The sequence below is a fragment of the Trachurus japonicus genome, chromosome 24 (genome assembly GCF_045865225.1).
Source record: "Trachurus japonicus isolate A0001 chromosome 24, Traja_1.0".
In the NCBI taxonomy this organism is placed as follows: Eukaryota; Metazoa; Chordata; class Actinopteri; order Carangiformes; family Carangidae; genus Trachurus; species Trachurus japonicus.
In genome coordinates this window covers 25,661,423-25,681,071 of record NC_140930.1, presented here as the reverse complement: position 1 = coordinate 25,681,071, position 19,649 = coordinate 25,661,423, and the positions used below count along the sequence as shown (strand labels likewise).

General features: G+C 45.2%; 2 protein-coding genes across 3 annotated transcripts; one reads left to right on the top strand and one right to left on the bottom strand.

The window, feature by feature from the left end:
- The first annotated feature begins 1,204 nt into the window (after positions 1–1,204).
- armh4 (armadillo like helical domain containing 4) lies at positions 1,205–11,036 on the top strand. 2 transcript variants are annotated; one of them, XM_085770238.1, is made up of 8 exons: positions 1,205–1,617; positions 2,811–3,775; positions 5,048–5,440; positions 6,736–6,885; positions 7,010–7,168; positions 7,314–7,345; positions 8,313–8,447; positions 8,571–11,036. In XM_085770238.1, exons 2-8 carry the CDS (start codon positions 2,830–2,832, stop codon positions 8,643–8,645), a joined length of 1,890 nt encoding a protein of 629 aa, XP_085626364.1. In that variant the 5' UTR covers positions 1,205–1,617; positions 2,811–2,829; the 3' UTR covers positions 8,646–11,036. The 2 variants fall into 2 exon arrangements, with proteins under 2 accessions (XP_085626364.1, XP_085626363.1); XM_085770237.1 differs by having other exon boundaries at positions 1,355–1,617; positions 8,313–8,462.
- A 2,027-nt stretch (positions 11,037–13,063) lies between these two features.
- Positions 13,064–19,279, bottom strand: naa30 (N-alpha-acetyltransferase 30, NatC catalytic subunit). Its single transcript, XM_085770239.1, has 4 exons — positions 18,223–19,279; positions 17,241–17,364; positions 16,934–16,989; positions 13,064–15,101 (listed from the first exon to the last, which is right to left on the bottom strand). The coding sequence occupies exons 1-4, from the start codon at positions 19,087–19,089 to the stop codon at positions 14,964–14,966; spliced, it is 1,185 nt and encodes a 394-aa protein (XP_085626365.1). The 5' UTR covers positions 19,090–19,279; the 3' UTR covers positions 13,064–14,963.
- Positions 19,280–19,649: the final 370 nt, after the last annotated feature.

The window sequence follows — 19,649 nt, the reverse complement described above, 5'->3', positions numbered from 1 at the left end:
TGTCAGATCACAATTTCTATCAGCTGTGAATTTCTTATTTGCATGTTGTAGATGTATCTTTGTGTTGTTGTGTCATGCTGCGTTTTTATAGCCCATGTAGGTTAATTCAAAGCACTGAGTCTCTGCACTCTGAAGGAACAGTGGATAGTTCAGATGGCCTAGATTCAATTGATTGAGAACAGGGGAAAAAACAACTTCTCACATAAAAAAGAAGGGGATATGGCCTATATTTTAAAAATATTTAGAAGTGTGATTGTCCCTCTGAATAACAGGGTCCAGCATTAACCCATGGCTATGCATATAACATGATTCCATACATGATGGTGTAGCCTCATTGTGTCACCACAGGGGGTCACTGGAACTTTGTCAGTTCGCCAAAACTACACTGGCATTGCCACATCTAATTGCAGTTTTGCCACTTTGCCATGCTGTCAATGGAGGGTCCATGTTAAAGCTACTAGTGAGGCAAATACAAGCAACATTAGTATTTCTCACCATTTATCCACGTTTACAGTGAACAATATGGGTCCAGCATCTTGCAGTACTCAAGGTTGTAGCTACAGCTCTGCAGAATCTTGTAAGAGATAAAAAAAATAATAATAAAACTTTTCATAATAAAGTAACTGTGATAGGCTACTTGCACAGCATGGGACAAGTCATTCAGAAGTCAATCCTCAAAACAGTCTTCCCCCACTTTGCATACTAATACCACATGTGCATTATCACTGACACCTTCTGTGTTCAGTCCTTTTTTCTTCTTTTTTTCTTCTTCTCAATAATCACAGCTCTTTTACACCTAGACACTGTAAGTTGAACATTCGGCAGGTTGATCCTTATGATATGTTTACTGAATTCCTGTTTGCCAATCTGGCACTCTGTTGAAATGTATGACAAACTTGAAAACAATATTTGCATGTGTAGCCTAATGCCCAAACCAGTAACAGTTACTGGTTTGGGCATTACACCAGTCACCCTAAGCCAGTAGATACCATTGTCATTATTGTCAGTAAGACCTAATAATTTATATATTAGCCTACTTCAATTTTATAAATTACATTAAGGTGATTATTTAAATAAATGTATTTAAAAAAAAAAAATCTTACATAAAAATGATTTCAAGGTTATAGCATCATGTGACAGCGGTTCTTGAAATTGTCAAACTGTCACAACCTGCTCTGGTGTCTGCTCTGTGTGAGGAGCAGGTGACCTCTGACTCGAGGTTCAAGAGCTCAACATCCAGACGCTGAGGTGCAGCGTGTCTGTGTCTGTGACAAGAAAACAGCTGTAACAGCTGCACAGACAGACAGACCACCGACCCGCCGATCATCACACAGTGTAGGCTATAGAGGAGAGGAGAGGAGCGGGCGGTTTACCGCAGGCTTTCAATTCAATGCTGCAGATCTGAAGCATTTGGTGGCAGCACTTGAGGAGCAGGCGGACACAGACACACGTAGAGAGAAAAGACTGAGATCTCCAGTCAGTGACGCTGAGCTGCACAACAACAAGCTGCCTGCCTGATCCGCTCCAGCCTGCTCCATCCACTCAGTCCTCAGCTCCCTCAGCCTGACGGAGCAGCTGCGTCCTTCAGCCGCAGACATCCGACATGAACTCTGGAAGGTAAAGGCACTTTGATTTTTTAGCCGTGTGCGACTTCAGTTGTTACAATGTAAATTTCTCTCTCAGTGCCTTATTGTAGCCTATGATGGATGGTGGTGGTGGTGGTGGTGGGGGGGGGGGGTTGCATTATAGAGTCTGCAAAACTGCGATCGGCTCAGGTGTGTGCGCGCGGCCAGGTTGGTAAAACGTGATTCGACACCGCAGTGTGAATGTGTTTACAGTCCAAATGCATGTTGTCAGGTGGCGACTGCATGGGCAGGCTGAGTGTATGAACTGGGTGGGGGGGGGGGGGGCATGAAGTGGCATTGCTGGACTGTGCATCATCATCAGATGCCTGTCGCCTCTGTGAGGATGGTAACACCAGACGTGTCGTGTCTCTCTCCATAAACAGTGTTGGTTGATTGATTGATTGATTGATTGATTGATTGATTATTGGCTGATTATTGCCATCCAATCAGGCGAAGCAACAAATGCGCCACACACTGAGTTGATGTCTTACAGTTTCAATCACATTTAATAGGTAATTGAAGTCCTAGTCACGTGCTCAGCTTGTGTGCAAATGAGCCTGTTTTTAGAGGAATGAGGATTTGTGTTGAATGTAGAAATGAGGCGTTCACGGGTCTGTAGAGGATCCTGGAGAATAGAGAAACCTGCTGCTATTTATAGGTGAAGTGCGGAGGGGGTGCTAAGGATTGCTGTGTCAGATTCCCACTCTCTCTCTCTCTCTAAGTGTTTTTCATTCTCCCTCTGTGTGTGTGTGTGTGTGTGTGTGTGTGTGTGTGTGTAGGGGGAAGTGGAGGGGGTGCATTTCTTTCTGTTTATTCAAAATGAACAGAAGAATCTGAGATGAAAGGGAATTTCATCCAAATTATTCAAAACGGCGCAACTACAGCATCAAAGCAGGCAGGAGCAGGCATGCATGCAGAGTTAATCCTGTTCTCTGTGGTTATCACGGCCTGTATGAAGTTCTCAAATGAAATACACTCTTGCATTTCGAGCCCCTTTAATCTGCGGTTTAGCACCTTTGTAATGTGCCTTGTCACCTATCTCCCAATTCTCCCATCCCAGGCACCTCCACACCTCTGCTTTGTCTCTCTGTCCACATGTCAAAACGTAGACGTTTGCATGCAGGGACCGTTCACACCCTGGTTAAGCCTATTAGCATTTTGTCATTTTACGTCCACTCTCTGCAGGCACTGAGACGAGACAGAGATGCTGATGTCTGGGACGCTCCATCGCCGCCTCCTCCTCCTCCTCCTCCTGGCCGGGACCTGTCTCTGTCTCTGCGTCTATGGGAACCCTGTCCACCTCTCAGACTCCACTCCCACGCAGGACAGTAGCTGCGATGGAGAGTGTGCCAGCTCAGTAGAGACCGTCAGGTCAACACACACCACAGATGTGAAGTCTAAACTGTCTGATCCAGAACATGTGAGCGGCCTGATACTGAATGTGGGCGCAGGAGGAGGAGGAGGAGGAGGAGGAGGAGGACGGGGGGCTGGCCCACATGGACGACCTGAGGGGATAGCTCCATTGACGCAGACAGAAAACGGGGACAGCCTCGATGGAAGATCTGGGCGGAGTGAGGCTGGTGGAGAGGCACGGAGCCAAGGGGGTGAGGTGGAGAATGGTGGGAGCTCGTCTGAGATGGGAGACGCTGACGGGCGGTCGGAGGCTGCTTCGGCGCTGTCCGTGGGACCAGGGAGGACCGAGGAGGACGCACCCGTCATCGATGAGCAGAAACCCACTCCCACGGGTGAGGAAGAGCAGCGGGACGTGGACATGAGCACTTCAAGACTGACTCCAGGTGGACGTCCGGCCTCCTCTTCGGCGCCTCCACAGCTGGAGTCTGCATACAGCCTGAGGAAGAGTCAAGAAGGGGCAGAGGACAGAGGTGGAGTCCTCCAGGACACAAGCTCACCATCCTTCATAGACCCTCCAACCCTCTCTGCACGGATCCAGAGACTGACCTCTCACAGTCCCATCCCCTCTCTGGTGTTCGTCACCCCCCGCACCTCCACATCTTTGGCAATTTGGGGCCACGATGGAGCTACGGCGTCCTCGCTGCCTGACCCCTTGTTACCTGAGATCGGCCCAAACCTGATGCCCAGAGAGGACGGACCAGAGAGCCTGTGGACCGAGGCAGCAAGACCCAGCGGAGGTAAAACAGAAAAGTTAGAAATCAATAATTAATGTGGAAAAAATGGAAGTGCATGGGGGTGTTTTTTTTTTATTGAGGGGAAACTTTTCTCTAATCCCTTACTGGTCATTAACTCCTCATGTGAAAATGTATAACAGCCACAGAATGGCTTCAAAGTGGGGTAAGGTAATGCTCTGCAGTCATTGTCATCCTGTAAGAATTCCAACAACAAGCTGTATTTTCCGGCTTGCTGGATTTTGCAGGGTTTCAGGAGGCTTCATTAAAAAAGTGAAATGAAAACGACATGTCTAGTGGCAGAGATTGCCTTTGATGATTGGCAAAGAAGGCTCCCGCTTTTCCACGCTCCACTTTGAACCCCAGCTGGGACCCGTGGCAGTCTAATTACTTTCTATTCCTGACTCCAGTCTGGAAAAAAGGAAAAAGAGAACACACACAACTGCCAGCACAAAGTTGGTGGCAGGGTGTGTTATACAAGTCTTTGGAGAATTCAACCCCTCTCTCCCTCTCTTTCTTTCCCTCTCTCTCTCTATCAACCCTCCAAACCTCTTCTCTTCTCCTTCTCACCCTTCACAGTCCCGATCCAGACCATTGTAAAGAACCAAGCAGGTTATTATTCAGTGCGACAGTAGAGGGAAATGGATTAAAGGAGTCTGTCTGAGCCAATATGTGTTCCTGCCGTCCGTGTGGGGATTGTCTGTTTGATGAAGCTTCCTTCCCAACAGAAAAGGAAGCTGACACACACACACACACAAAAAAAAACCTAAATTCCAAAAATGGCATTATGTAAAAGGATTGCAGTCTTTTTCAGCCTACTTAAGAAATGCTTTGGACTAAAGGAAACGCCTGAGAGATATGCAGTAACAGTTTCTCCCGTGACAGCCCGCTCTGTGGTAGCCTCTTATCTAAAAACGAGCCGTTTTTCCAATCCTCCTTTCATTGTGTCTCAGCTGCACTGTGAACTCAGCTCCGAGAGTGCAAGTGCTTTTAATGAGAAAACGGCATGTCTAAAGAGGTAACTATTTCAAAAAGCTGCATCTGCCATAATATAAATACATAAGAAGCTATATGCTGATTGCAACAGAAAACCTACATTTTTCATTGTAGCTGTCAGCACACTTGGGTCTAAGAAACTCAAAGACCCTCAGCTTGTTGTTAGTCCTTTACCCCAGTTTACCCCGCCAAGCCTTCACTGTCTGTCACCCAATAAGATCCAAACGCTTGTGCCCTCTGGAAATGACATTACCATGCAGCTTCTGTGTGTTTGTGTTGCAGTGGACACGGCGGTCCCACTGTCTGAGGACGAGGCCACAGAGGGGACCATGTCTTCAGAGGCGCTCCCTCTCATCTTTGAGCCCTTTGAAGACGTCACACCGGAGGGGGCGGCGGCGGCGGCGGCGGCGGCGGTCACGCTGGTGCCCGGCAGCACTCAGCCTCCTGCTGCCATGGCAACCGGAGGAATGCCGCTGTCGGAGGTGGACCTGGACCAGCTGGTCACCGTGGAGACAGACAGCGACAGTCCCTCGCACGCCCCATCCCTGCTGATGCCAGAATGGACGTCACCTTGGCAGACATCCGGAGCCGAGCTCCTGGAGCCAATCAGCTCCTCGGTTCTGTCTGTCTCACAGCAGCAGGCCGCGACTGAGCCGGAGGATGGTTCAGAGAGAGGTGAGAGAGGTGACGTGACCAGAATAAGCAAATCGGTCTTCAAAGCCGGTGTGATGCTCTGTAACACCAAATCTGTAATTATCTTACTGCTGCTCTGCATTATTTCGCCCCTTTCCTACACCGCTTACATGTATTTCAAACATTTTCCACATCATCAGGGTCACAGCTGCAGATCCCGCTGTTTTCATAAGCTGCATGAGAATACGCTTATGAAATCCAGTTTTGGTGGAAGGATGGTGCCAAAACAGATCGTGATGGCACAGTGGATTTATTTCTGCCAAGTAAAGCACAGCATGCGCCACGCTTCATTAGTTTCATTTTGACTATCAGATTTTCCCCTCCAGGCAGTGTCAGTACTAAACTGAACCTGGGGAGACTTTAAAACCTCTCTTACTCAACATTATGTCTGCTTAAAGGAAACATATTCTGCCCCTTTTCTACAAATTTAAATAGTTCCCAGGTGTCTTAAAGACATGTCTGTGACATGCTTTGGTCAAAATCCCCCAAGGATCAAACATCACAGCTCTTTTCATCCTTTCAAAACAGCCCTGTTCAGAACGGCTGGTTTCAGTGCCTGTCCCTTTAAATGCAAATGAACCACTGCTTGCCCCGCCCGTTCTACCGGTACCAGGTACGGGTGCTATTATGCAAATCTGAATTCTAGTTACATCACTGGAAGACAACTAAGGAAACAACTCATAAAACCACATGGATTTCAACCTAGGGAGCCTGAACATTACAGATTTTTTTTGTCAATTCTCACATTTTGGGGGCCAGAAGGCAAGACAAACACCCAAATATATGTTAAAGAGCCTTCAAAAAGTGATATTTCCATAATATGTCCCCTTTAAAGTTTCTTGGTTGGCAGTGGGCAGATATTTCTGGCACAGTCTGGAGTTTACAGGAGTGACCTCTTTAATGCAGTCACACTTTCCTTACACATCTCATAATGTCCATGTTTTCTATTGTTCTCTGTATTGATTGGCAATTGGCTATTCTAAATCCCTTATAAATGATGCCAATGCTCTCATCGCTTTCTAGATATAGTAATCTAAATATTGCAACACTTTGTATAGGTTTGTATACTGAAACTGTAATGTCCATTTCTGATGCAGGTGCATACTTGTTGATGCATTAGTGAGGTTGGGTATGAGTTGCTAAAATACAACAAATGACGGTGGTTTAACAAGGCGCCATGTACATGGGTTCAACCTTTTACACATCATGAAATGTTAATATGACATAACCTCCACTGCTCTTCTCTCTCTCTGTGGTATTTGGTTTGGGACACGTAGTTTCTGTGAGGACACCAAACCTTGAGGAGAACCTGCCCACCACTGGCCCCTCCCTGTCATCCTTCCAGCACACTATGACAACGGTTACCATGGCAGCCCATCAGCCTATGCACAAATCTAGATCGGGGTTAGAAGAAAGGGAATCTGAGGGTAAGACAGATTTTATTATCCAGTGCAAAACAATTAGATCTAAAATTACCATCTTTTTTTTTTTCTCAGTCATAATGATGAGCCTTCTTCTTGCCTGCTGAGTCGATCATGTTGTTCCCCACAGAGGAGCCAGACGAGGACGACGATGACGAGAACTCGGACGAATCGCTGGAAGAGGAGAGTGAAGAGGACCTGACAGAAATCCCCAAAACATCCTCCACGCAGCCTCCGTACAGCCTCATCCCCCCTCCTCCCGTCTGGGTTCAACGCAACCAAGGGCTGAGTATGAACACACACTTTAAAACATCATAGTATTTATTTAAAACCATCAGGCCACACAGAAACAGAAAAATGTTTTACCTATGACACGGACAAACAGGCGTCACATTTGTTGCCTTCATAAATCATTAGGCTTTTTTTTCTTCCAGTGCGGAGCTGGGTAGAGCTGATCAGAGAAAAGGTAAGACTGCCACCTACTGTCCTTGATAAGCATCAGCCATCCATCAAAAATGGCATCATTTAGACCAGGGGTTCTCAACTAGTCTCACTCTGGGAACCACATTTTCCCATGGTCATTAAGTCGCGACCCACTTTTATAGAATTCAAACCAAGATTATTTTTTTTAAGCCTTTAAAAACTAATTTTGCTCTTTATTGAGCAAAGTGCATTTCAGGGCACATGAATGAAACTGAGGACCATGACAACTGCATGTACGGAAATGAATTAAAAAATAACAAACTGCACAAAATGGAGACCAACAAAATGATATATTTGACTTCTAATGCATCTCTGCATTCAGAGCATATTCACAAAAGTGAATAAATATCAAATTGCACAAAATAAAGACCCACAAAACAAAACAAGATTCACTGCATTCAGGCCACATTAATAAGAAACTGATATCTTTGCATTCAGAGCAAATGGAGCAAATAATAAGAAACTGAGGAGGACCATTACAACTGCATGTGTTCACGTGTCTCGTGTGCCTTTCAAAATAAGTTATTTTTCAAAATAAAAGACATGTCCAACATCAGATGTGCATTAAATATTATTTACTTTTTTGACCAGCTGTCCGCGACCCATCCAGAACGGGTCCGCGACCCACTTTTGGGTCCCGACCCACCAGTTGAGAACCACTGATTTAGACTACTTCTCAGTGCATGTCATGATAAACCAACATGTAACTGCTCTTCCTCTATAACTGTATGCCTATTATCATAAACATGGGAATTGTAGTTTATTTTGAGTCAATCTCACCCTCCTGCCATAAAGAGTCACTGCTGCACCAAATGAACCAGGATGTTTTGTAATTTGGGCCGTGAAGAAATTAGACATATTTATTTATTTACCTGAATTAGATATTCACCGCTGTGCTCCATGTTGACCTCTGTTGACCTCTGTGTCTCCACTCCGCCGCCCGTCCACAGGCTGGGTATGTGTCTGGGATGTTGGCCCCCGTGGGCATCGGCATCACAGGGGCCCTGCTGATCGTCGGCGCCCTCTACAGCATCAGGATGATTCATCGCAAGAGGAGGAACAGCTTCAAACACCAGAGGAGGAAGGTCAGGCAGCCAGAGGTCAATACCCTACTACTCCTATTATTAATCACCTATTGGTCACTATTTTCTCACTCATGGTGGGTCTCACTCAGATGCGTTAAGTCCATTTTTTTTTCTCTTCCGCAGCAACCTCGAGAGCCCGGCACCAGCCGTCAGGACCAGGCCATGCTGCTGGCCGACAGCTCCGAGGATGAATTCTGATGAGACTGTTTTGGCTGCGTTGGTTGATGCTCCCGTTAACGGAGGCTTGGCGAACATCACTATCGCTATGACTAAAAGCATCTCCAATCACCCTGGGCTGTTTGGCTGTGACTCATCTGATCCACAGAGTGTGACTGAGTATAGGGCACAATTTGCACAGGCTCCACAAAGGTCAGCTTTGTATCCCCCCACCCTTTCTAAAAGTACCAGTGTAGGCACTTCTCTGAATGTTTGTCAGGTGATGTTGGCTTTAACGTCTGGGCAGGGATGCTGTGATGAACAGTTTGACAACATGCTGCTTGTAAAAAAACAAAATGCAATGGCAGGGCATTGGCTGGATGAAAGTGATGCTGGGAAATAGAGGCTTTTGCTTTGTGGAGCGGAGGGGACAGTGGTGCAGACCGGTGAGGTTTCTGTAGGGAAATAAAAGGGCTGTAGAAGAGTGACATTACATAAACAATGTAAATATACTGTACATGATGCTGACTTGGGGTCAGCTGTGTTGGTGTAAATAATTAAGTTTTATTTCTTGATAAACATGTTTAGCATTTTGGGAAAAACAAGTTGGTGAAGTTGGGTTAGAAGTTGGATACTGCAATCAATACTATCCTCCAGCTAGCACCTGTAGAGCTTACACTTAAACACATTTAGCCTTAAATGATTGATGACTACAAATTTTAAAAGTGTAAAGATGAAATCTGACCACTTTATGGGGTGAGGCGTAGTAGAGTTAATTTGTCAAAGTGGTTTTCACCAAAGCAATAAAACAGGAGAAACAAAAAAACTAAAAGGAAAAAAAGGAAAAGCTAACTCAACTTAAAGTCAACTAAAAGCTCCAGTAGAGGTGTGTTTTAAGTTGTTGTTGTGGCTTGTTTAGTGTTCATTGGCAGATGGTTCCACTGTTTCAGTGCATATTTCATAACAGCAGCTTCTCCACTATGTTTGTTGTAGCTCTGGAGGATTTCAGGGCTTCTTGTGGTTGATTAAATCAGAGGTGTACGAAGATGTTGGAGCATTTAGAGCTTTATAGGTGATTCAAAAAAGGACTTTTAAAATCAATTCTACTAGAAACAGGGAGCCAGTGTAAGTCGCCTACAACAGGAGTGATATGCTGTCTGTTTGGTCTGACCCATAGACTGTAAAAAAGGTCTGACCACTGCAGTCTAACCTGATACAGACAAAAGCGTGAATCAGCAACATGCTGTGTTAAAGACGGTTGCACTTTGGCAATGTTTCTCAGCTGGAAGAAAGCTGTGAGTCACTGTGCTCATGTGGGGTTTCAAGCTTCAATCTAAAATGACAATTCAACTAGAAGCTCCTACGTGCTAAAAATCAACAACAAGATGTAACGTGTTAAATTGTGAATTTCAGATGTGCTAATAACCTGATTTAGTTTCCGCTGAACAAAGCCAGACAAGCTGCTCCAAATTTCCAGAAATAGAAACTAAACTGTGCTAACACAACAACTAAGGTAAGCTAAATGTCTCGTGACTGACCTCATGTATTTTCCCAAACGACATGTCAATGTTTTTTTCCATGAAACTCCACAAGGAAGTGATTTCGTGTGATTCCCAAAATGTTAAACTGCTCCTTAGATTTACACACCTTTTAGAAACTGCCATCCAGTCATTTGCACTGATGCTTAGTTTAAACGTGAATTTTGTGGGAAAGTAAATGTTTTATTCAAAGTCACGTATTCATAAAAGTTGTACTGTAAGAAGCACATACAAAAACACCATCATCCTAAAAGTATGTAGCATAAAACAGATCTTGATGTACAGTATTAGTCCGATATAAACTCATTCCTCTGCCACTTGCAAAATGTTTATTTCTAAGTGCATGATGTTTTCTTATACACCAGACTTTTTCTTTTCTAATGAAGCGATATTGTCAGCTGGAAGCAAATAATTTTAAAAGTTTATTTATTAATTTATTTTTTTAACCAGCTCAGATTGAACCAAAGTGGTTTTGGTGTGTGTTAGATGACGACGTGTGAAGGAGAAGTTTAGCCCAGTGCCATTCTGGGTGAGATGCTGTTTGTTGCCAGATGAAGTTTTGGAGAGTTTACTTTTTTAGAGGAAAATAAGAGGAAACATTTATTAGACAACTCCTCTGTCGTAGTGCCAGAAAAGATGCAACAAATACTTGCACACAGCTCATACGAGCCATGTTTGTTACACCAGTGACTTTAACACTAGGTCTCGTCTTTTGTTTACAGAAAATATATTTTCTGTATCTTCATAATGTGATATGCTTAATGTACGACTGCCTGTTTATATGCAATAATACTGTTTTAGAACAAGTGTGATGTAAAATAGTGACACTTTTTTGTCTCTTTATGTAGATATGAAAGATGATGTGATCAAATAAACTAATCTTTTAGATGTCCGATTCTGTCTCCGTCCTCTGATACCTCTCATAATCTCAAAGTGTGAAGGGTTTGAACTTAAAAAAAAAAAAAAAAAAGACAGACATCAGACAAGATAACCCAGTTTACAGCATTAAAAAAATCAAATAATTTATTTCTGTGTTCTTTTTCCACATTAAATAAAAGCTATCGGACATTTCCAGATCAAAATCAAGAGAGGGGACAGGGAGGAGGAGCAGGGGAAACAGAAATCCGACATGCAAAAAAACCTTTGACTCTGACCTTTGCACACTTCGTGGATGGCGGCGGAGGTGGAGCGGGCCACCCTGAAAAGATCGCAGGAAGCCCCTTGTGGTTGGTCGGTTGGTTGTGGGGGCCGTAGCATTTTAGCGGTGCAGAATGACAATCAATACAAATGTTAATTATTTGACCAACAATCTGGCTTCTGGGGTCATTTTATAATGGTAAATAATGAATGATAGATGTGGCCTTGGGGCGAGGACAGAGGAGTGGGGCTGTTAGAAGGATCGACAACCTGGAGAACACAGCGGACGTCCAGAGTGAAGGGAGGGGGGAAAAAATAACTCCTGACATCTGTGAATCCAAACTGATTCCAAATGCAGAGCTGGATAAAACTACACAACACCACAAGCCATGGCTACAAACTGATATTGATGACAAAGCCCTTCAGTCTGTGATGATCTAAACGAGGCCTTTGGCTCATCGTTGCAGGCTGTAATGCCCTTAAACCAATGGAACTGCCAGAGTTTCACATGGATTCAAAGAAAAACAAACGATAACGGACCCCTTTCCTTCAGAATACAAAACACCTCTTCATGATGGAAGGACAAAACTGGTTAATTAGTTCTGGTGTAACAAATCCAGTCTGTCCATCCATCAGTGGTCAGTGTAAAAGAAGAAGAACAAGTGGCCCGGACAGAGGGAGAACACAGAAGAATCAAACCTCCGGGATGAATCGGGAGGAATTTGAAGAGGGGTTATCATTGAAATTTTAAACGCCGTGAGATGAGCAGCAAAGGAAATAAATGGTGTTTAGGTTCTAGGTCGTTTTTTGTTTGTTTTTTTCATTTGCTCATCTTTCTCGTTGCATCTCTGGATGGGCTAAAGTAGCACAGAAAATAAAAATAAAAACTCAAATCCGATAAATCAACCCAAAAAAAATCGCCCCCTTTTCCCAACAGATGGTTCACCAAAGAAAACATGCTCTCAATATATCCCATGAATAGAACAACACTCATATACAAATCTGAAAAAAAAAAGAAAAAAGAAAAAGAAAACAGTTCATCTGATCCATTGTTCCAAATGCACACAGACACAAACTTACATACACAGGCTGTTATGTGGGTGGCAACTCTGTAAACATCTACTCTCCCTTCCAGTCCTGGGCTCCTGGGATGAAATGTCTCTGCTGAAAGGGGAAATAAACCCGACGCACGAACAAGTTCTGGTAGTGTCGGCCAGAGAGACTCGCTTCATCTGGCCTTAAATCATTCAAACGTCTACGACCGGAGACGTCCTGTTCTTTGTGTTGTCAATATTTGTAGCGGATTGTACTTTTAAGTTGTACCACATGGCAGAGTCTTGGTTGGTGCCGTCTACTCTGAATAATGTAGGCAGAATAAAAGCACACAGATGTCCAATTGCATAATTTGAAACACTACATGGAAAACAAAAGGTGCATTTTGTTTTCCTAGTTTGACTTTGAAGGGTTTATTCTCCCCTTAACTACAAACTACTCAGTCTCCTGTCTTCTGTTTAACACTGAGCGCTAAATTGAATCCTGGAAAACTACAAGACAAAAAAAAAAAGACAAAAGTGTGATTTTGTTCCTTCCTATTACTAACAAGTCCTGTTGTCCTCATTAGGCTGGAACAAAACACAGCACCAGTAAAAAAAAAAAATTAAAAAAAAGGGCTGTGATTTTCCTGTTGGGAAGGGGGCTCTGAAAGTAGAGAAATAAAAGTCTATCAGAACAGATCCACGCTGTTGTCGAAGTAACAGGACGCGCACGGACACATTCATACGGACGCATACACACTGCAGCAATTTCATAGAAGTGCATCTGATCTTTGTTCATTTTACTTTAAAGAAAAATACGAAACAAACAAACAAAAAACGAGACGAACAAAAAAAAAAAAAAAAAGCGGTTGAAGCAAACTCTCTCTGCCATATTTAGTGTGGATTGAAACGTCCAGGTGCCTCTGTGACGTGTTCTGGGCTGCAGGTCTGTAAATGTTAGCGAGGTTGTTGTTGTGCATCGAGTCAGGGCACCTGGGAAGTGCATTGTGGACTCAGCCGCTTACGGCAGCGTGAGGTTATACAGGTGTATAGTAGTATATCTAAATAAACTGAAAAACGAACAAATGAATAAAATATAATCTGCTAAGAATACTTGTCTATTTTCCTTTTTTTTTTTTTATCAAGAGATAAACACACACGCACGCACACACACACACACACGGCATACTCAAAACAGGAATCCAGCATATGTAACACTTTGTCTCCGGTCTGGTGCTGAGGGCAGACCGGGAGCGGGCTGAGAGCTCTGATGGACCGAGTGGCACTTGCAATGAGGAGAACGGAGGAGAAATTATACAAAAAGGAGTAAACTGAGCCGGCTGGGAAGGTTCCACCGCACCATCGTTGGCAAAGAAAATGTCTCTGAAAGATTTCCTTTTCTCCTTTTTTGGGAATTTTTTGCAGCGGCTGGCAGTGCATTACGGGGAGAGACGAGTTCTGATCTGCAAAAATAGGAAGATAAAAATAAACCCAATGCTCTGTCGGGGTTTTTGATGACGAGAGGTTTTTAGTGAAAGGGACGATGAAGCGACGAGGTGGCAGGTTCCACCGACTGGGCAGAGTCTGAGGCGCTAACGGAGTGATTTGTTTCGATCAACTGCTCTGCACCAACATAATTACACCGAACAAGAGGAAGGGGTTGGAGGGGTAGCCTCAGACTGGGTTCATCAACACACACACACACTTCACACTTTCTCTCGCACTCTCATTAAAATAAATGCATGCATATCTTTACAGGCTTCAGTCCTGGAGGCCGAGGCAGATGATGGAGACGACGCCCGCTGGACAGGATGGGTGAGGGGGGGAAAACACGCGACGAGTTACGCACGGACCCAACAGGAACCAGGCATGCGCTCGACACAGTCGCACAAAACACCTTCACTTGCTCACGGCGAAATCGAACGCACCACATACACATGCACACGAAAAAACAAGCCAAACACTCGCTTTACAAAGGAAAAAAACTAAACAAAAAACAAAAAAAAACATGAGGCGGTACAAACGCGCAGTCATACTATAGCTTGTTCCATCCCCCCGTCCAACTTACATGTTTTTTAAAAAAGAAACACAAAAATAAACTCCACAAATATTTTCTTCCCAGTCTGTTTATACCACCCCGCTGCCTCGCTGCACGTGGTGTTGTTTTGCTTTAAGTCCTGGTTTGTCCTGTGTTCTGGAGGAGGATCTGGCGCGGCGCCGGCTCCTCTCGCGGCGGCATCCATGCTTGAAGGTCAAAAGGTCATCTCGTCCCAGGCGGAGGTCACCACAGAGACCGCCCCCCTCCCCCCCCCCCGCTCACCCCTTCCTCGTCACAGAAAGTATCAGGGGCCCCTTCATGAAAACATCAGGTGGGAGTTCAGTCCGTTTCTGCCTAAACAACACTTGTTCAGAAGTCAAGGACAAAAAGAGGGCGTGGGTGCATGTCTATGCAAACCTATGTGCATACTCCATACTTATGGTTGTACACAGGTAGGTGTGTGTGTGTGCGTGTGTATGCAGTGTGTGTGAATGTGTGTGTTTGTGTGTATAAGAGTGAAATGACCAGGGCAGAGCTGAGGCTGTCAAGCTGATAGTGTGGGAGGTGGACAGCACCCGCTGTCCCTCCCCTCCCGTCCCCCTCTTCTTTCCGTTTAGCGGAGCCACAGTTTGAGCCGCAGCGCATCCACTCCGTTCAGGTAGTATCTGAACAGCCGCTTGTCTCTGACAAAACCCAAGTTCTCGTACAGCTTCAGGGCTGATTTGTTGGTGATCTCAGTCTCCAATACGACCTGGGGACACACAGACGGACAAGTGAGCAGACTGACCGGTTGGACAAGTGAGCAGACTGACCGGTTGGACAAGTGAGCAGACTGACCGGTTGGACAAGTGAGCAGACTGACCGGTTGCAGATTCACTGGGTTTTTTCAGGACTAATGTAAATTGTGTTTGTTTGTTCTGATCTGTTTGAGACACCACCTCTTACACACTGTAGCTGGTTGGTTACTGGCCTCAGTGAACAAGCAAGCTGCTCATAAGAGGTTCACAGTATATACATCACTATATCTCAAGTAAGGAAAGAGGACAGTTCAAAGGAATATTTCAACATTTTGGCAGATTGGCCAATTGCCATAATAGTAGTAGATTTGTTACCTTTAATTGACGGTGCAAGCTGTTTTTTGATTGGTGGGGCAGAGATACAAGCTGCTCAGCTAACGCTACAGAGGTATATGGTATTTCTGGCTTTGCCTCATCAAACTCATCAAAAATCCAACAACTCCAAAACACTCTCATGGACAAGTTGTGACCTGCACATTCACCACGCTATGAGGTAATAACAGAACATTACGTGACAGAGTTGTTTTCGGGGCAAATACAAAGCCGGAACTACATCCCAGACGGCTGCTCGGCAGAGTGTCCACTAGAGTGTTTTGGAGTTGTTGGATTGTGTATTTAGTTTGTATTTAGTCTGATGAGGGAAACGTAGAAATACGGTGCAGCTTGTGTATTCCCCCGCCGATCGAAAAACAGCTTGTACCGACAATTAAAGGTACTGAACCTACCCCTAAGATTATAGGGATTATGCCAAAATGTTGAAATATCCCTTTAAGTTACTGTGACGTAATCCTTGATGTAGCAAGTGCTGGCCGTTTCCACATGTACCAGGTCTCAATGCAAAAATGTGTCTAACCAATTACTTTAACATATGATGGTGAAAAAAAAAGGATACATTCATGAATACATCTACAAATCATGTACTGTCTGCAAAAAAACTAACTTTAACATTTTTTTGTCATGGACTAAGAGACTAAAAAATAATGAAAGTGAAAATGCATTGCAACATTATAACCACTGTACAGTACACTGACAGGTGACAGTCATCTGTCTCTGTACATCAGCCCTATGATAGAACGGCCAGATGCCAAATGTCAGCTGGGACCGGCTCCAACCGCTGCAACACTGAGGATAAATGGTACAGCTAAAGGATGGATGGATGGATGGATGAATGGATTATCCAATACAGTGAACTCCAGTCAACGATGTGTTGTCATTACATAGTTACACAGCTGCAAGACGGGGGAGTTTAGCAAAGTTTTGTGTGGATGCAGTCAAAGACGGCTCAGTATCTGTGTTGTAAGAGGCAGCTGTTGAAATACACATGCAAGCGAAGCAACTGGGACATCAAACTCTTGAATTTCTTCGTCCAGAATAACTACAGGTGATTGAGCGCACCAACAAAAGCTCTAAACCAGGGGTGGCCTGGAAAATCAATCATTCGAACTTGAGGCATTGAGACCAGCAGCGAGGAAAATCTATTCAGTATCACTGGAGTTGGGCCAACTCAAACCGACAAAAGAAAAACTAAGAACCAAATGTACCACAGCACAAATATGGTTTATCTTAATACTTTTCCAATATGTGACTGTGTTTTCTACGAATTTTTAGTCTCTTCTTCACATTTTTAAATGTGGGTCTGTCCTCTGTTGCTTATGTTGCCTATGTGATTGAGCACAGTGGGCAAATATGACCTACTATGACGCACATCAAGTGCGTTTTATTTTTATTTAGGCTTTAATCAAACAGCCGACTGTTTGAGGCGTCCTCCAGGGGGAAGCGGTCTTACCTCGTCACAGTCCCCCTCCACCATGGCATAGATGGCCTTCTTCACCAGATTAGTACCTGAAATAGACAAAGTCAAAGTCAGCGCGCTGTGCAATTAAACACAAGTCCAACACTTTAAAGAAGATAACAGTGGGTTGTCTTTTCCTAGTCTGCCATATGATGGTCTAAGTAAGGCAAAGGGTGAGCGACGTCACCCAAGGTTAGTGTAGAGTTACACACCAGCACACTGTGTATATATATTATCCAAATGTCACATTTGCATTAGAGATTTGGTTGTCAGAGAAAGCATGAGACACGTCGACACTCACCGATGCTTTTCCTTCTGTGTTTTGAATCCACGGCCAGCATGGCGATGTAGCCGCGACGGAACATCTTCTTATGCATGTCAAGCTTACATACAATGGCTCCAACACACTCCTGCTCCACCATGGCCTGTGGCACGCACGCACACACACACACACGCAAACACAGCAATTAGGTCCTCTGAGTGTCTGCTGGGGTAGCTGCTGAAATCCTAGCAACAATTCTTCTCCAGTTCCTGTCAACCTGCCAGATCTGCTGGCTCTCGGAGCTGGCCTCTGACCTTTATTTCACGGCACTTCCTCTTGTGTCACATGTGGCCGACCAGACAAACTGGAACTGGAAAGTTTATGACCTTGGGACTCAGGAGGATAAACAGCGAAGAGGACAGTGTTTTTCAAAGTTTTTAAATTTACAAAAAGCCTGACTGGACACTGTAGGTGTGAGAGGAAACGGTGACTCAAGGCACGCTGGTCTCTATTAAAGCTACAGAGTGCGAGTTACACAGTTTGTGCCTGTACACAGATGTCCAGACAAAAGAGCCTGACTGCTGTGATAAATGCTGTCATGTCAGCTGAACGTTTCTTCATTCGACTCCTATCAGTTCAGAGCAAAATCCACTAAACTAACCAGGATCCGTGACAGAACTATTTGGTTGTTGTACATTGTGAACAAACCAGACTGAGACTGTACAAACTCTACACTATCAGTGAGACATTTACATGAGTGTATTTGAGCTGAGACTGTTTGTCTTCAGCACATAGCAGCACTGTGTCTGGCTGCCTTTGAGACACAGTGACAGGTGATGCAGCTAGGAGCATGTGGTCACACCCAGCTCCAACGCCGCTCTGCTGATTCAGGTAACTACAGACCATGGGACAGAGGAGGAGGGAGGAAGGACATCACACTATATGTGACTTGATGCACTGAGTTACAGAGTGAACACAAGCTTTATTCTTCACACTGAGTGTGTGTCAGTGTCATACTCACCAGGAAGCAGAGCTGCGGCCAGTTGTGGATGAAGTACCTGTACGTATAAATTGAATAAGGCTCAGACAAGTCCTTGGTGATCAATCTCATAATCCACGGCATCTGCAGCTCCGACTCGTAGCGGACATATCGGATGCCGTGACTATCCTCTTCCGCTCTCCCCGGAGAGCTGTTCAGGTCGAGCCGGGCCAGCTCGGCGGCCGGCGGCTGCTGCTGCTCCCTGTCAGCCGGCTCGTCCTCTCCGCCGGGCCCGGCAGCGTCCGGCGGCTCGTCGCTCGGCGGTCTCGGCGGCTCCGTGTGGTCAAACTCCTCCTTCCCCTCGTCCCCACCGAGGTGGCCGCCGGCCGCCTCAGTTCTCGTGTAACCCGGCATCCCGTTCACGCTATTGTTAACCAGGGGAGAGTGACTGCCGTTTTTGGAGAAGGGGCTGTGGCCTTCGTGCTGGCAATGCTCACTATTGTTTCTGTCGGCCGGAGCCCCCTCGCTGCTGCCGCTGCTGCTGCTGTCACAGTTGTCCACGGACGGTCTCGGGTTGTCAGGCCGGCTCCCTGTGTGCTGGTGGCCGTCCGCCTCCTCCGTGGGGCTGACCGAGCCGTTCAGCTGCTGCTCTCTCGCCTGCATTTTAAGGTGCAGCGCCGCCGGGCTAGCTCGAGCTAGCATGTTTTTCTGCTTCTTCTTTACCGACCTATTCACGTCGCTTACCGGCTGAGAGTTCTTCCCTGTGCCGGGGGAGACGCAGTCCTCCCGGTGACACGCCGGCTCTCCGTCTACCCCCGCTGGCTCCGCGCTCCCAGCCCCGGGGAAAGGAGGACTTTCAGCCGGGGATGCAGGCAGTGCGCTACTAGGCCCAGGCGGCACTGTGGCCATCCCACCGCATTAAGGTGGAGATTCACGCTTGAAAAACGTCGAACACAATGTCATCCACAAGGCGAGAGGGTATACAAACAATATACAAGTCAGTTCACCGAATATCTTGTAAATCCGAGGATTTTTGAGGCGTTAGCGTATCCGCTCGCGACGTTTGTCGCTGCTTTCTCCTCGGTTTCCCTGCTGCCGCAAAGTGCTGTCGCAGCAAACGCCATTGCAACAGCAGACGGAGACGTTTTACGACAGTGGTGTAACGCATGACAGTTGCAGGTTTATTCACTCACTAGTGCTCTGGGGCCTTCTAGTTACTGTCAATCAACTCGCTTTCCTTCTTTAGTTGTTTTAATTTTATCCTTTTGTATTTCCATTCTCCCTCTATGCTATTTACAGGAACTTTGTGCAGCAGATGACAGACCAAAAATAATAGGTAAAGACAAATAAAAGCAGCACGAGATGAAAATCAGGATTTTTACCTTTTTGTTTAAACTGAATTTGTATTTTGGCAATTATTAGTGATTTTTTTTTTTACATGTGTTCTTTTAGACGGATAATTAATTTCA

Bases quoted from the DNA above. Each gene is read 5' to 3' on its own strand.
- armh4 (XM_085770237.1), top strand. From the start codon at position 2,830: ATGCTGATGTCTGGGACGCTCCATCGCCGCCTCCTCCTCCTCCTCCTC. The intron at 7,346-8,312 runs GTAAGACTGCCA...GCCCGTCCACAG, and splicing joins TAGAGCTGATCAGAGAAAAG to GCTGGGTATGTGTCTGGGAT. The intron at 8,463-8,570 runs GTCAATACCCTA...TCTCTTCCGCAG, and splicing joins GGAAGGTCAGGCAGCCAGAG to CAACCTCGAGAGCCCGGCAC.
- naa30 (XM_085770239.1), bottom strand. From the start codon at position 19,089: ATGGCCACAGTGCCGCCTGGGCCTAGTAGCGCACTGCCTGCATCCCCG. The intron at 17,365-18,222 runs GTGAGTATGACA...TGCGTGCCACAG, and splicing joins GGCCGCAGCTCTGCTTCCTG to GCCATGGTGGAGCAGGAGTG. The intron at 15,102-16,933 runs GTAAGACCGCTT...GTGTGTCCCCAG, and splicing joins TGGAGGGGGACTGTGACGAG to GTCGTATTGGAGACTGAGAT.